Source organism: Solenopsis invicta, chromosome 10 (genome assembly GCF_016802725.1).
Source record: "Solenopsis invicta isolate M01_SB chromosome 10, UNIL_Sinv_3.0, whole genome shotgun sequence".
NCBI classification, from domain to species: domain Eukaryota; kingdom Metazoa; phylum Arthropoda; class Insecta; order Hymenoptera; family Formicidae; genus Solenopsis; species Solenopsis invicta.
In genome coordinates this window covers 16,096,494-16,112,004 of record NC_052673.1, presented here as the reverse complement: position 1 = coordinate 16,112,004, position 15,511 = coordinate 16,096,494, and the positions used below count along the sequence as shown (strand labels likewise).

The 15,511-nt window shown below is 40.0% G+C and overlaps 1 protein-coding gene across 1 annotated transcript in view; it reads right to left on the bottom strand.

The window, feature by feature from the left end:
- Window positions 1–14,309, bottom strand: part of LOC105197829 (GAS2-like protein pickled eggs) — a 62,623-nt gene extending 48,314 nt beyond the window's left edge. The window contains exons 1-2 of the mRNA XM_011164385.3: window positions 13,810–14,309; window positions 1,134–1,324 (exon numbers count right to left, since the gene is read on the bottom strand). Of these exons, the coding sequence (XP_011162687.2) occupies window positions 1,134–1,304 (171 nt within the window). The 5' untranslated portion in view covers window positions 1,305–1,324; window positions 13,810–14,309. The remainder of the gene's footprint in view (window positions 1–1,133; window positions 1,325–13,809) is intronic.
- Window positions 14,310–15,511: the final 1,202 nt, after the last annotated feature.

Sequence of the window (15,511 nt, the reverse complement as noted above, 5' to 3'; positions counted from 1 at the left end):
TTCGTTTAAGTGGACATCTATATTCGCCATTACCAGTCTCGCGGAAAAGTAAATTTTAACGATAATGGAGAATATATCGAAGGAAAGGAGAGAATATGTACATGCTCATCGAGCATTCATTCTTAAAAATATAAATGATAAAATTTATACTATTTAAATAATTAGAAGACAATTTAAATAATTAAAAAAATTAAAATAGGTAAGAGGGTGATCATCTTTAATAGAGCCAGGATTATATTGAGAGACTATTACTGAATTATTTACTTTTAGATTATGATATTATATTTGATACATTTAATAAACGAAAATGGATTTTAAATTAAAAGAAGAATCATAGAATTAATGATAATATATTCATAATATTTAATGAAGTAGAAAAACCGCCGGAGAAATTAAAAATTTTTTTAAAGACACTTTACGCTCTTCGCTCTTCCCACTCGCATTAAGTTCAATCGTAATTCACGCCACGCAGGACGAAGAGCTTCCGCTGAACGTCACCCGGCATCCTTCTTCCCGCTTGTCGCGGTGCACATATGCAGCTTTTATACTTTAGCGCGTGCCGCGTGTATTTATAAATGACACCAGCGTTTCAACAGGAAACTTCATATCCAGAAAAACTTCCGAGAAACCTCACATCGACAGGAAACTTCATATTCAAACAATTCAAAGAACTAATATAGCACATGACTCAAGTTTTTCTCACGCCTTTAACTGGCATCTTTAATCCTTGTAACGTCAATATTGCCAATGCCTGTTATTTGGAGTTGAAGATTTACAACTTGTATCGCTTCGAATAACAACTTGCTGCAAAATGCTCGCTAAGGAACGCGTATCTCTAAAGAAATCATGTCGCTAATGTATGTAGCCGTACTTTCGCGATACTCCGTATAGGCGGATGTTTACGAACCGGCGAGAAAATAAACGCGGAACGGAGCGGGAGAACCGTGACAACCGTGTCCTAAGATTGAGGTCAATGGGTATATCTCGATTGCGAGAATTTTTCGACGACGATAAGTCGTGCGATAAGGATCGCCTCGTTACGAGCGGTGCACGGCGAGCGCTAAACCGCACGGACAATCGTGCTTCCGCGATAGTTGTAAGTTGACAAGCAAATGATTGTGACACACACTCACTTTGCATAGAGCGACGCCCGTGTCCAGTCTGTCCATAAAATTGTCAAGATTGATCCTGAGCTCCGGATACAGGGCGTTTAGCCATTCCGCCAGATCCTCCTTCATCGCTATCAGGTACTCCTCCGAAGACTTGAACGGTCTATACGACCTCCCTTCCAGTAGCACCGACATGATTTTAAATGATTCGATAACTGAAAGTAGACATAAAAAGTTATATTAAATTTTTAATAAATTAATGATAATATATTAGAACATACATTAAGTTTATATTTAGAAAATGTATATTATTATTTTTAAAAATCACACAGAAAACATTATTTCAACACAAGATCTTGCTATGATCATCTATGGGCTTATCTCAATTTGAATGGTTTAATCGTTTTTTTTTTTTATTTTTTATTCTATTTACACTTTTATTTTTATTTGAATATTTGGAACTGAATAAGATCTTGAATATTTTTAAATTATTAGTATGTAGTTTGCTTTAAAATTTAAAATTTAAATATTACATAAACGAGGTATGCATCATTATATTTATACACCGTTTTAAATCAACTAAAAGTTTTCAAGATTTTCTAAATTTTCACTCTCGATTTAGATGCTCCGCAACTTTTTACACCTCCTCCTATTTAGACTGTTCGGTGAAAACTGAAAAGATTTAGATCGTGACAAGGGACTTCCGTACCTTTTTAGAACCATATAGGTCCTAATGGACCAAATGGGGATCTTTATTGGTTACTCGTAGAAAGGGAAACCTTTCAGCACAATTTTCGGATTTCTTAAATTCTTAAAATTCTCAAAGTTACTAGATAAAAATAATAGATTCTTTTAACTTTTTCCTTTAACTTTTGAACCAACTATAATTTTCCTTATTTACGTTTTATCACATTTTCTTATTAATTTCTTGTTTTTAATCAATTTCTTATGAATTATTCTATCAATATTACTTCTCTTTGCTCTCTTCACACTTAATACTTATTGTTAGCTATGTACATATTCTGAATAAGTGTAAAAAGAAATAACGCAATTTAAAAAATCCAAGTTTATATACATCTATTGCATCTATTTAATTGATTGTATTTATATATTATATCAAAATTGCGATCAATATGCATAAATTTTTATGATTTTTTATTTCTCAAAATTTCCCTCGAAATATCATGATCGAAGATTATTAATCGTTCCGATGAAAGCTACGTTCGCAAGGGAATTACAACGTGCCGCTAACGGGGCCCCGATTCGTTTTCTCACGCGATATTTCTACGTCCAGATACCGTTGCGTATGCAAATCCGCGGGCATTATTTCGCAGATGTGAGAGGCAGATTATAAACAGCCGATGAATAAAAAACGCGAGGGTCCGCCAGACAATGACCACTCCGGGTGTCGTCTGTTGACAATGGCGCGGTCATCCCTGCGATATTTTCCCCCCTTACTGGTCGTACAACCACCCTATATATACATGTGTATATTATATATATATATATGTGTATGTGTGTATATGTGTGCGTCTATACTATACATGCCTATTGCATTCTGCTATGATACCCCCTATACGAAGCCACGATTATACGAGACACAGATTAACCGAAATCTCGAGTAATCTCTGTCTGCAAACTTTAGATTTGTTCGTATTGCTTGAAATCTTTAAAATTTTTGCACTTAAGACAAGGTAGATACACATTTGGACATTAGAGAAAGAAAAAAAGCGAAGATTTTAAGGTGCAAACAACATGAATGCTTTTTACATTATTGTTGAAGCACGTGCGTAACTTGAATTATTTGTATGCCTGTATTACACGAAGTTTATTCTTTTCTTCAAAATAACCTAGTATTTTTTATCATGAAAAATAGAAAGTTTAATTATTTGCAACTCTCATTTTGCTAATTGAACGGCTATTATCTACATGAAAAAAAATAAAACAGTTTTATTGAAGTATCAGAAAATCGTAGAATCACTCAATGGACGGAACGTACGCGAACGTAAGTAAAGTAGGTTGTCCGTTCGGAAATAAACATGAGACAAGAACAACGGGAGGAAAAAAAGTATTGAAAGAACGCCATTCGATCCTTTGACGCTCATTGTCAGTATCATTTAAATGAACAACACATAACAAAATTCTTCTTTCAGAAAATCTATGTGAAGAAACATTTAACTAACACATCGCACGTTTATTGCAATAATATTGAGTGTCAAAGGATCGAATGATGGTCTTTCAATTTTTTGCTCCCGTTGTTTAATCGCATGTTTATTTCCGAACAGGCCTACTTTACGCACGTTATTCGCATATGGTACGTTCCGTCGTCCATTGAGTCATTCAGTTCCTGCTACGATTCCCCACGGCGACCATGTATATAAATCTCCATCAACAACGTTGTGTGTAGCTCGTCGAGTAATGTACAGGTAATATCGGGAGCTCGCAGTGTCGCAAGTGAACTCATTGTAAGACATGGTCGCTGCGATACAGCGACTGAATAGCGTCGCGTCGCGGGATGACGTTTCGGCGCGCTCGAGTTTCGCTGAATGGAAATCTCGACGACGAACGGGACTTTCCTATTTGATAAATAAGCCTACGCCGCGCGTCGCCGCGGATTAATGAGTAGACATTGCGCCAGCCGAATGGACACGAATGAATTAATGCGTCTGACTGTGTTGCCGGATTCAAAGGGAAGTCCGTGACAACCGCGGGATCGGCGACCGCCAATAAATTTCAAGAATGTTGCATATCGATCTGCGTGAATGAGTGGAAGGTCGGCTTCCGCATACGATTGAAACGTGTTATCGAAAATCGTATCCGCATTTTGTATTGAACTATTAATTCTTTATATAATATTAATTCGCGCATATTATTATCTTTGAAGGCATTTAGAGCAATGTACAAAGACTTTTTTTTTTCCCTCCAACAATTCTAAGGTCATTGACTAGTGTGCGAAATTAAATATTCCCTCTCGCTTCATATTATCATCCTAATTTCCCAACCACTGGCATGCGACGACCGGAGAAGATAATCGTGGGAAGTGATCCGTCGCAGACGCGCCGTGCCGACATAATATCCTGCGACAAAACACTCCATTCATGGGACCCCACAAAACCTCGTTTCCATGCGGTCTGGACCCCCCTTAACTCGACGAATCTTCGTCGAGGACTGATCAAAGCTAACTTGAGAATCATCTTCGAGATCTGCAAATCACCTTCAGGAAAATACAAAGGCATAGCACAAAGGATTATTTTACATAAAAGTTAAATGGAAACTTAGTTCGCAATCGAAAGTTAAAGAATAAAACGTACCGTCGCTTAATCGAACATTAGAAGGAAATGTCGTCTTCAATTTTTCGAAGAAACCCACAAATGAAGACAGACACGACGACTTTGGAGCCGGCGCTTCTCATCCTCTTCGCATTCGAGCCTATGATTTATTAACGTCTGCAGTATTATGCGAGAGGAGAAGGAGGGAAGGGAATGAAGAAAGATCGGCGGACACGAGAAAGGGATTAGCGCGTAAAAGGGACGCGGGAACGGATGAAGGGTAAAGAAGAGAGAGATTCGTTCGCCGCCAGTTAGGATCGCGCGGGATTACGATTTACGAAAGGTGACTGCGAAATGTCATCGTATCGCGTTTCCCGCGATACGACGCACACGCGTGCGTCTCACCTCGGGCGGTTAACCCGCCCCGTGCCATCGGCGCCACGCGCATACTGCACATCGGATGCATTATTATGCACGCAACGATGAAAATGCCAAAGTTTAAGTCGACAGAGGCCCTGAATGAACAGACAGATAACTGATTCGCGGACCGCGGAAACGGCTCGTCTGGAACAAACAACTTGAGTGTAACGTCTTATCGATCCTCCCCTTCAACGCGATAGTTCACGATACTCTTATCTCGTATCCGTGGAATTCTTTATCCAGATACACGCTACACACTTGATAAAATATTTCGCGAATGACATGATACAGCTGCACAATCTGACGATTTTAATTTTTTTTAGTATAAACAGGAGTGACCAAAACATATTACTTTTTGTACAAAAAAATAAAATTGAGAGAAAAAAAGGCGGTTTATTATTCTTCCAAAAAAATATGACTATAATAATGACAGCAGATTTTATTAACAAATTATTTATTTATTAGAGCTTTTAAATGTGACAGAAATTTTAAAAACATTGATATAGAAGATAATAAAGATGAAATTATCTTAACAGAAAAAAATGGTAGAGAAAAAATAAACAAAAAATCATTTTTTTCTAAAATTTTGAAGAATTTTTCCAAACTAAAAACACTGCATGACACCATGTATAAAAATTGTGAAATTACATTATGTGTACAGTAAAAGTAAAAAATAAATTAAAATGCTCAGCGGCGTATACGGTAGATGAAAAACAAGCGAGCGACCGTGGGCGACTGGTGGCTAATTTACAAGCTAATTTGTGGCATTTTATCACCACCCGCGAAAGGCGCAGACGGCAGTTGCTGAATCACAGCAGGGTTGCGGGCGGATGAAACGTCGTTGCACTTGACGGAGTTTGCCGTGGCTCTCATAAATGTCGGCGCAGCGTCGAGAAATCTATTAGGGATGCACGCGGATGCACCGTTGAATTTAATCTTTAAACACACGCGATTTACGCGCTATCTTTCGCAGCCAGGCGAAAGGCGCATTCGGGAATCGATAGCGTCCTCCTTTATTTCACAAAGTGGTTAACGGGATCTCGTGTGTTCCTACGCGCGATTCCACGATAAATAATCGATAACTCTTTGCAAATACTAAATAGCCAGACGCGTTTTCATTTTGTCGCCAAAGTAACACAGGCGCCGATTATTAATGTTAACGACGTCAACACGACATGCAGTATTTCATTTACAGGCTGTAACTTATAGCTTCGAGATAATCCGCGATATTACTATGTATTTATATAATCGACGTGTTCTTTTAAATACGAAATTCCGTCATGACAGATACTAATAAAATCTGTATCTGAAATTACAGCCAGTTTTATTTGAAACTCGAAACTTGATCGAAACTTGAAACCAAGTTTAAACTGGAAATAGGATACGGAATTTATAGAGCGTTGAAACGACATTTTTGGATTAAAAAAAAATATATATTAAAAATAGGAATGCGCGGAATATGAAAACGTGAAAATATTTAGATCGATGATTAAGGGGAACTTGATTTCCCTCGAGATTCCGCGGGAGCGTGTAATCGCGCTCCCGACTTATCTGCGTACAATGCAGCTCCTCGTGACACCGCGTAGACACGACGTGATGCACCGTTACGTCAGGTGTAACGCGCCTTTAAATTACGCTCACGTAGGTAAACTTACGAACGCGCTTTCATAGGGAACAAGAGTGAGCGCGATATCCGTAGGGCAGCGACTCGTTAATATTCCGTCCCTTGCGTGCCGTTCAATGGAATAATAAGGAGCCGACGAGCTCGTGGAACATCCTTCCTCGACGAACGTCGCTGCGCGAACAATGAAGTCGGGTTCAACAGAAAACGAAATGGCGCGAAACTAGAAAAACGCATGAGCGACGCGACGATGTCGCGCAGGGACGTTCGAGCATCGCTCTCCTCCGTTCGCGCGAGTTAAATCTTTCAAAACGACCTCTTCCGCCGATCGTGTCGCCGCATAGCAACGGACGCGATGAGGCGGGTGAATAGAATTAAAGACCGAACCGGATTAAATAAAAAAATATATATATTCAAACGTCCTTACGAGTCGCCCGGCGACTTAATTCCGACCGCTTCGACTCGCTTTATCATTTTTATGCGTCGGTCCAGCGATGCGTACGGGATGCTTACGCGCACACGCACGCACACAATTCCGATCCCTTCGACTCACTTTACCAACTCTCCTAATCGCCAGGAAGCAGTTACTCTTACTGTATTACTATAATTTCTCTGGGGCGCGCGCGACTTCACGTAATCCGATTCATCCTCCCCTCATTCATCGCCGATTACGGTAAATATTATGCGGGATGAGTTATGTAAACAGTAATCGTGTAATATAATATTCGCGTAAAGTTGGTGACGTTTTTGCGAAATTACAATGTGTCTGTGTCGCACACGCAGGTAAGCGCGTTCCTTCGCGAGATCCACATCGGATATCTCGTCTTGGGTAAGATTTTTACGAGTGATTACGAACAATTTCTGATGCTTTATTGCATTACCTCGCGCACCGCTCATTTCACATTAGATCCTTTATAATCTTGCAATTTATAAATACTGCGGTGCGATATACATGTGCGTGAGATGTGAGAGGCGTACGCAAGTGTTGCGACGCACGATCGGCCGCCGCCGCCGGCCGCGCAATTTAATCGCGCGCGCGCGTTAATGTAATGTTACGTTATACGCGAGCAATGCGACGACAACATTCTTGCGTCGTACCAAAGATAGCACCGATATATTATTAAGGGAAAACAAGATCGCGATAAATTGAAAGTCTCGCTGCGTCGTAATTATGGCGATGGCCGACGTGATAATTTCGCGAAAGGTAAATATAGAAAACGAATCCGTCCGGGGACGTATAATGCTCGTATCGAGGCGCGCCGCGCAATTAACGGTCATTTGCTCTTTTACAGCCCATTAAATATCAACTATGTTCCCCCTTTTTTTCGCCACGAGAATCGTCCCACGACAGGATTTCGCATCATTATTCGCGGCTCGATAAGACGCGTCCATTTCATTTTCGATCAATTTCACGACAAAAATCTACATGCCCGTGAAAAGAACAATGCAAACGGACGACGAAAAATTGCATAATTATTTCCATTTTGCGTTATGAAGACGGAAGAGACAGAGAGTACACGATTTGTACAATAGAAATAACCGAGAGGTCTGTCGATCTTGTCAGACTTGACAAACTTTTCTAATTAAATATAAGTAGGCCAATAAATATTTTATGAATACGTCTCCCTTACATGCATATTCCGTTCTTCCATTATTCATAAAATATTATGAATGTTCGTTTCGCTGAGATATGCACAGAATTTTCGCAACAGCATAACGACTTTCGAAATACATCATCGCGTGTAAGAGACTCTTTTTCAGGATACTTATCGTCGCGAACTATAACGCTCCGCTTTTATCGCGTCATAAACATCCTACAATAATCTAGGTGTTATTTCTTCACGTGCCAAGAAGAGGTGCTCACGGGGCACGGGAGGCACGGTGCAATCGTAATTACATCGCGGGGTAAAAGAGACTCAGATTCGAGATATCATCGTCGTCGAGATATTAAGAGCCCACTCACGCGCATAAGTATAACAACATTTCTTTGTTGAGGAAACTGTTAGTTTTAAAATTCTCTCTTACCAGTGTACATAACGATGTTTAAGAGTATAAACGTAATCCAGTTTAAAACATGCACACACACAGACGCGCGCGCGCATACATAGAAGCATCTGTCTCCAAAACAAACACAACCAAACTGGTAAAGACGGAGCGCATTATTTACGCCTTCCCGTCTAAAGTTAAGCGTTTCCGGGCACGAAGATTATATTTAGACCTTCGTACGTCTTAACGCGATAAATTCTTTTGTAGTCTTCTAAAACAGGCCTGAACCATTTCTCAGAAAATTAACATTCAATTTGCCGTCGTAGCTGTCGCAAAATCTCGAGCGAAATAAGTTGCCGATTCTAGTAACGAACGACATCGCAGCGTCGCATTCGACGGACAGTATGACAGTCATCCCGATGGGCGCTGTATATCCGGGAAACCGGATGTATAAGCCGGCGCCTGTTCCCTCTCGCGCGCAAAGCGCATCGAGTTACGCGATGCATAATTGCGCTCGAACGCGCACTGATACCGGGTACCGATAAACGATCCGACGCGGCGCGGCACGGCGGCTTGGCGTCGGCGTGTTCGTAATGCCTAACGATTTCATTCATTTCGCGCGACGGAATGAACCTGTTCTCGACGACGACGACGAGGAGCTCGGCCGGTCCGGCTACGCCCGCGCGCGTAGCCGAGCGCGAATGCAAATCCGCGTCGCGCATGGTCGCGCATGGTCCGCGTCTTTGCAACGGCAACGAGAAACACGATATCTCGGAGTACGTGCGGCCCGATAACGTCCGGAGCACCGGCTCCGAAGTCGTTTATCATTACGCGCCGGCCCGTAAAGTTACCTTCGAGCGCGCCGAGATTGATCACCTCCCGCCTCGGCCGGACTTATTGCTCTCCCCCACGCGTCTTTCGTCTGCTCCTTTTTCACCTCCTTTCGTGGAGACCCATTTCCATAACCGCATTGACAATATCGCGCGAGTCGCCGAATACTCGAGGCCGAAATCTAAGAAACATTCGCGAATAAAGTTCTGCCAATTAATGAGGAGGAGGGAAGACGGGAGGACCCTGAACTTCAACTTGATCAAATTGACCGAAGGGGATATCCGCAGGGGCGAGACAAAGAAAAGAAGATTCGTTTCAAAATCAGTGCGGACCTCCTCGCTCCTCTGACATCATAATTTCTCCACCTGGGGCACCCTCTACGCACTTTCGAAACTCTAGCGGCTCGGTTTTCGTCGTAATCTTCCCCTCGCAAAAATTACATGCTTCTTGATTGCTCTAAGGATCATGCTGTCATCGTGCGGAATATCAGAATGCGCGCGTACGTACTGAAATCCAACTTAATCCAATGCACGAGCGCACGCATCTCTCTCGCCAAACGCATCTCGACAGCGCGCATAGCCCGCGATATACGTGCAACTGATTTTCCGGTGATGCAGCGCTGTTGACAGCCGTTCATTAATCGTGATGTTCGGTGTACGTTGCAATCTGCAGCGGCCGGCGCGGCCGGCGTCGAGCGCGAGCGAGTCGAGCGCGAGCGAGAGACGGGATTACCGAGAAAGATGTTTCGGCCGCGTTATCGCCGCGTTTTTTTAACGATGTTAAACCTCTACAAAGTGCGTAAGAGCCGCGTGTTTCTCCGCGAGATAAATCCGACGTGTTTCCCTCTCTCTCCCTCTTTCTCTCTCCCTATCCGGACATTGATTTGTTGCATTAACGTGTGGCGGCCACGTACGTTTTAAAGATTTTACGATTGGTGTATATTCCCGACGAGATAAAGCCGGCTCGGAGTCAGCTGTTAGTTAATCATTTTCTGAATATGTATGTCAGCCGGTTATTAGACTCATCTTTTCGTGTGTGCAGCGTTCGTTCCTTTCGTTGTCTTTATCATTAATTAATTCTGCATTACACGTTATTTAACGTTCAACTTCTGTTTAGAAGACGTGCCTACACGCAGATTACAGCGCAATTCCGTTAAACATTTCGGAGAGGTAGTAATCAATTTCCCGTTACGGGAATCGCACGGAGAAGCGTCTCGAAGCATTCCGGACACGAGTATCTACGGTAAAGTCTAGAAAGTTAGATAACCTAACAGAAAGAAGGCAAACTAATGGCATCGTTACTCTTCTACATGCTGGCTGTTGTGGTGCCAATGTAAAAATTGTCGCTGCATCCATTTTTCGGTCTTTCGCGAAACTCGTTTACGCACGGACCATAAATATTTATTCCGAAGAATTATTTCCTCTTTTTTGCGCGAGCTTCGTCCTTTGATCGAGAGATACCTCGCATTAGTGAGCGTGATAAGTTGCATGTCCAGTCGCCGCGAAGCACATCCTCCGCGCACGCTCGGCGCTACGCCGAAGCGAGCGAGACTGGACGACGGCGAGCAGGGAACGCGCGGCTGGTCGCTGCCCCCCTCGAAAGAAAATCTTATGAATGAGCGGGTTCCCCATTCACTTTTAAGCGGAGAACAGCCGTAACGAGCAGCAGCACGGTGTTCCGAAGCCGCAACGCTGCTCGCGTGGTACGCAGAGATCCGTCGCGCGAATGTCAGGCCGCGACAATTCGTCTATGATACTTGGTAAGAGTAGCGAATGGAATATTGTGTTTTGTCAACGGATGATTTCAGTTCTCTGCGATGCACGATAACGTCATTTGTCCGCATATCGCGTAGCCAAAGAGCGAAAATAAATTAGACACTTTTGTCGTACGCTTTATCACTAAAATTAAATTTACTTTCGTCAGATAGATTAACGCAAAAAATCGATAGACGTTAAAATGATGCAACGTTAAAACATCGAAATTTTCACGGCATTCAATTTTGGGACCCAATAACGAACAAATAAAAATTTATTCATTTTTTTTTTATCGTACCATTGTAAAAAATGTTGCTCTCGTTAAGATCCAAATTCACATTACCTTTCGTTAATACCATACAAATCCCTCTTATGCAAACAGTCACAAAAATCGTGCCAAGGTGCAAGGTGCAATATCTAGCGTATGTACACTAGATCGATAAGGTGCGAGCGAAAGTTCAATGCCGTTCAATAGTAATCGCGATACGCGGGCATCGCCATGCGTCGCTTATTTATGCACCACGCCTGCGTTTATTACTTATTGTCGGACAAGAGTATCTCGTTGCGACGTTCGAGAGACTGACTATCTCACGCGACAAAACGCTTTGTCTCCGTCCACTTATCTCGATCGTCTTCGCTCGCAGGAGTGTACGCCTCTAGCGAGTAATTGCGTCGGCAATTCAATCGCCGCGAAATTATCGCGCCATTACTCGCGCGAGCCGTCCCGCGGGCGAGTGCACACTCGTCATCAACCGCGATCTAACTCGCGTATCGTCGCGATCTAGATCTATAACTTTTCCAAATCTCCGATCTTGATCTCTTTTCAGTATTTCGCAATTTATCATACATATAATTGATATAATTATACGTAGAAATTAATTAAAGCATAATTAACGTGAAATGTGTTTCTTATAACAGAAAATTGGTTTCTTTGAAAGTATCGTTGAATTTGAGAATTACACATTGACGATCTATTTCATTCCCGCAGTGCATCACGTGAAATTACTTAACGTAAAGAAAGTCACGCGATTTGCAATTCCGATTGCATTAACGACTTCTAATTAAGTTACCGCGATGCAACATTTCCTTACAATGGTTAGAACAATGAAGCTATTTATGTAAAAGTTTTAATGACTGATTAAGAAAACGCAATACGAAGAACACTGTAGGAATAAAATTTCGATTACTTATAATTAATTATTACCCATCTATATTACGAATAATTAGTCATATTGCAGTCACAATTACTCATAATTGATTAAATGATTATGGAGCAGAGTCTCCTTACAATCGCTCGAACAATGAAACTTTCTCTGTAAAAGCGACTCTAACGGGTGATTAAGTAGCCAGAATAGGAAGGTATAATAATAGCATAAAATTGTATATATAATATAAGACTTTAATCAATTATTACCTATTACGGACCTAGTGAAATTAATATACTATACTGAATGGTATAATATTATAATAGATGAAATTTATGTACCAGTAAATTAAATTTAAATTTACGTATAAATATAAATATTATGTTAGGCTATATATACTGAAGAAAAACTTACTAAATTTTAACAAATATTTATTTCAATAGTACTAAATGTAAATATATATTTATTTAGTACAAGAATCACTATTTTAATTTAAATATTTTTTCTTATAGAGTAAATATACCGTAAGTAAATATTCTATTAGTATTTTTTAAATAATATTTATTATTAAATTTATGAATTTTTTCTGTTAGTATATATATATACACACACACATACACATACACATGCGTGCGGTAAAATTAATATATAATCCTCTAATTTTATGATAATTCCATATATATAATTGCAATGCTTTCCAGAGAGAATTCACCTCGCTATTCTTCATTGCTCGATTATCTACTTTCGTGATTATCATCTTGAATATCCATTTTAGTCAAGTTAAACTCTAACATTGACATATCGCGTGCCATGTTTCCTTATCAGTGTCATTGGATAAGAAAACTCACCAATGAGTCATCTTGGCAATGTAGTAGATGCATCAGTTATTTATGTCTTGCTGCAATGAGATGCTCCATTTTCTCATTTAAATGGCTTAACTACATAATTACAGGGTGTGTCGTAAGGAATTTTATGCACATTTCTTATCACGATGATATTTATATGAAATCGATCCTATTGCAGAGATATGTATACAATTATATTATATTATATATAATGTCACAGAGAAGGAAACGCGGAATAATCTCTCTCTAGAAATTCCAAGTGTCAAAATTTACATATGATACAAAACAACATTTCATCCAGTAAATATCGAAAGGTTTAAAGTTCGATAGAAATCAAAGATTACCTCACCTAAATATTCAGAATTTGATTAATGTTTTTTTTTAATTTTTAACTAAATTTTAAAAATGTAATACACAAATTTGATTAAAGATATATAAATCAGAATAAATTATACAAATTTTTAAATATAAATAAATTATACGTTATAAATTTAATGATTTGTATATTTGATATCCTACATACAATTACAATTGGCTACCGAAATATAAAAGATACTATGATATTCTGTTTCACATAATAAATCTTTCATCACAAAGAAAAAGGCTCAGACTACGCCAATCACAAATGCACCTGCTTATTAATTCAAGTCGAGCCTTCAACGTCAATCGAGATGACGTACCTCGATTTCCTTCGATCCGCGAGTCAATCGTTTAATACCTACCAATATCTATCTCGCGTTCTCAATACGCATTAAGAAAGTACGATCGTCACGGCACGTACCTCATGGTGTAATTTACAAAAGTACGTAAGATGACTCGAAGTACTTACGCTTGTCCGAGTCCCGAATCCAGGGGAGGAAGTCCTTCCTAAATCTATCACCACCGACAATCACCACAAGCGCGGCGAGTCCCGATCGACTCGTTTCAGCGCGGCTGATCCTTCACTCATCGAGCGGAAAATCGAATGTCCGTCGACGCCGGTGGATTTTCCGGCGACATACGCGATTAGGCGCGCTCTCGCGCCGGGAAATGCGTCGTCCGCGGAAGTTCGCGAGAGGGAGGGAGAAAAGGAGGAAGATATCAAAGATAGGCGAGCGATTGCGGAGCCATGCAGAGACGAAGAGGTGTCTTCGTCTCTCTCCTCGCTCTTCCTTCTGTCGTCGTCGTCAAAGCGATTTCGCGAAGTCGTTTCGTCGTCTCTGCTGCTGCTGCACGTCGTCGAGCGGTTCGAAGCGCGATGCCGTTACGGTACGTCTCGCGGGGTACGCGCGAACCCCATGCTCGCACTCGTCGCGTCCCAATCAGAGACTGAGGCGCCTAGAGACAGGCCGCCCGTATAAATGCGCCGCAGTGCAAGCGGTCGAAGTGCCGCGGGTGGGAAAGGGGAATCAGAGTTGGTTCGCGACGCACCGCGAGGGGTCACTACAGATTGGAGAACGCGCGCCGCGCCGTCACGATATATCGTCGATATACAACAATCGAATCGTAAATATAAATATCTCCCGCCAGATACCTTTTGCGCGCGCATATGTCAAACAAAATATTATCTTCGTTCCGATAAAATTCAGTTTTTCTTTTTATATTTTAATTTTTCGCAAAATCTCTGAATCGACATTCCGCTTAAACATATAAAATTGAATAAAAGCATTTTATTTTCTTTGTGGCGGAGATACAGACGTCTCTCTTTTTGCACTTTTCTATTGTTTATTATAACGTTATAAATATTGTTCCATCATTTATCTTATAATTATTTTCTTTATTCGCTTGTTTCTGTCGCATCTCGTCGATTACCGACCAAAATTTTCATGTCTTCATGTAGCCGTCGATAAACACGTGTGTTTGTATAATATAGAACGCCGGCTACAATCTAATCGACTTTGGGTAACAATGATTTATAAAGTGTATTTTTATATAATTTATTTATGAACATTTTGTGCTTTGACAAAATATTTGGGCGAGATAATAACTACCGTAGATGATTAAAATTGATTACATGCCAAAATAAAATGCATTGTTATTATTCAACGTGAACACGCGCTGCGAGTGCAATTAACTAATAAATTGCGACAATAACAATGAAAAATAATAACTGAAAAATATTAAGTAAAAAGAAAACAGGTATAAAATTTTTAATATAATTACAATCTTTTTAACAATATACATATATATAGCAAAAAAAGTTTTTTCATATAGCACAAAAAGTTAAAAGAACATTTCTGAGATATTGTAATGTTGAACGTTGAAATGTGAGAATATTTTTTTAATTGTTGAATTTATATTGATTTTTCTACATTGATTATTAATATTGCTGCAACGTCAAAACAATATTGAACAAATTATTATCGACAAGAATGAACAAAAATAAAAAATTATGTAAATAAAACTAAATTAAATTTTATGCATTATACATGTAATGAATAATATGATAGAATTAAAAAAATCTATATTTTTTTAGAAAAAGTATACAAATTTAATTTATTAATAAAAGCAAATGTAATTACATAAAACAATTTTGTGGAGATTTACTTTTA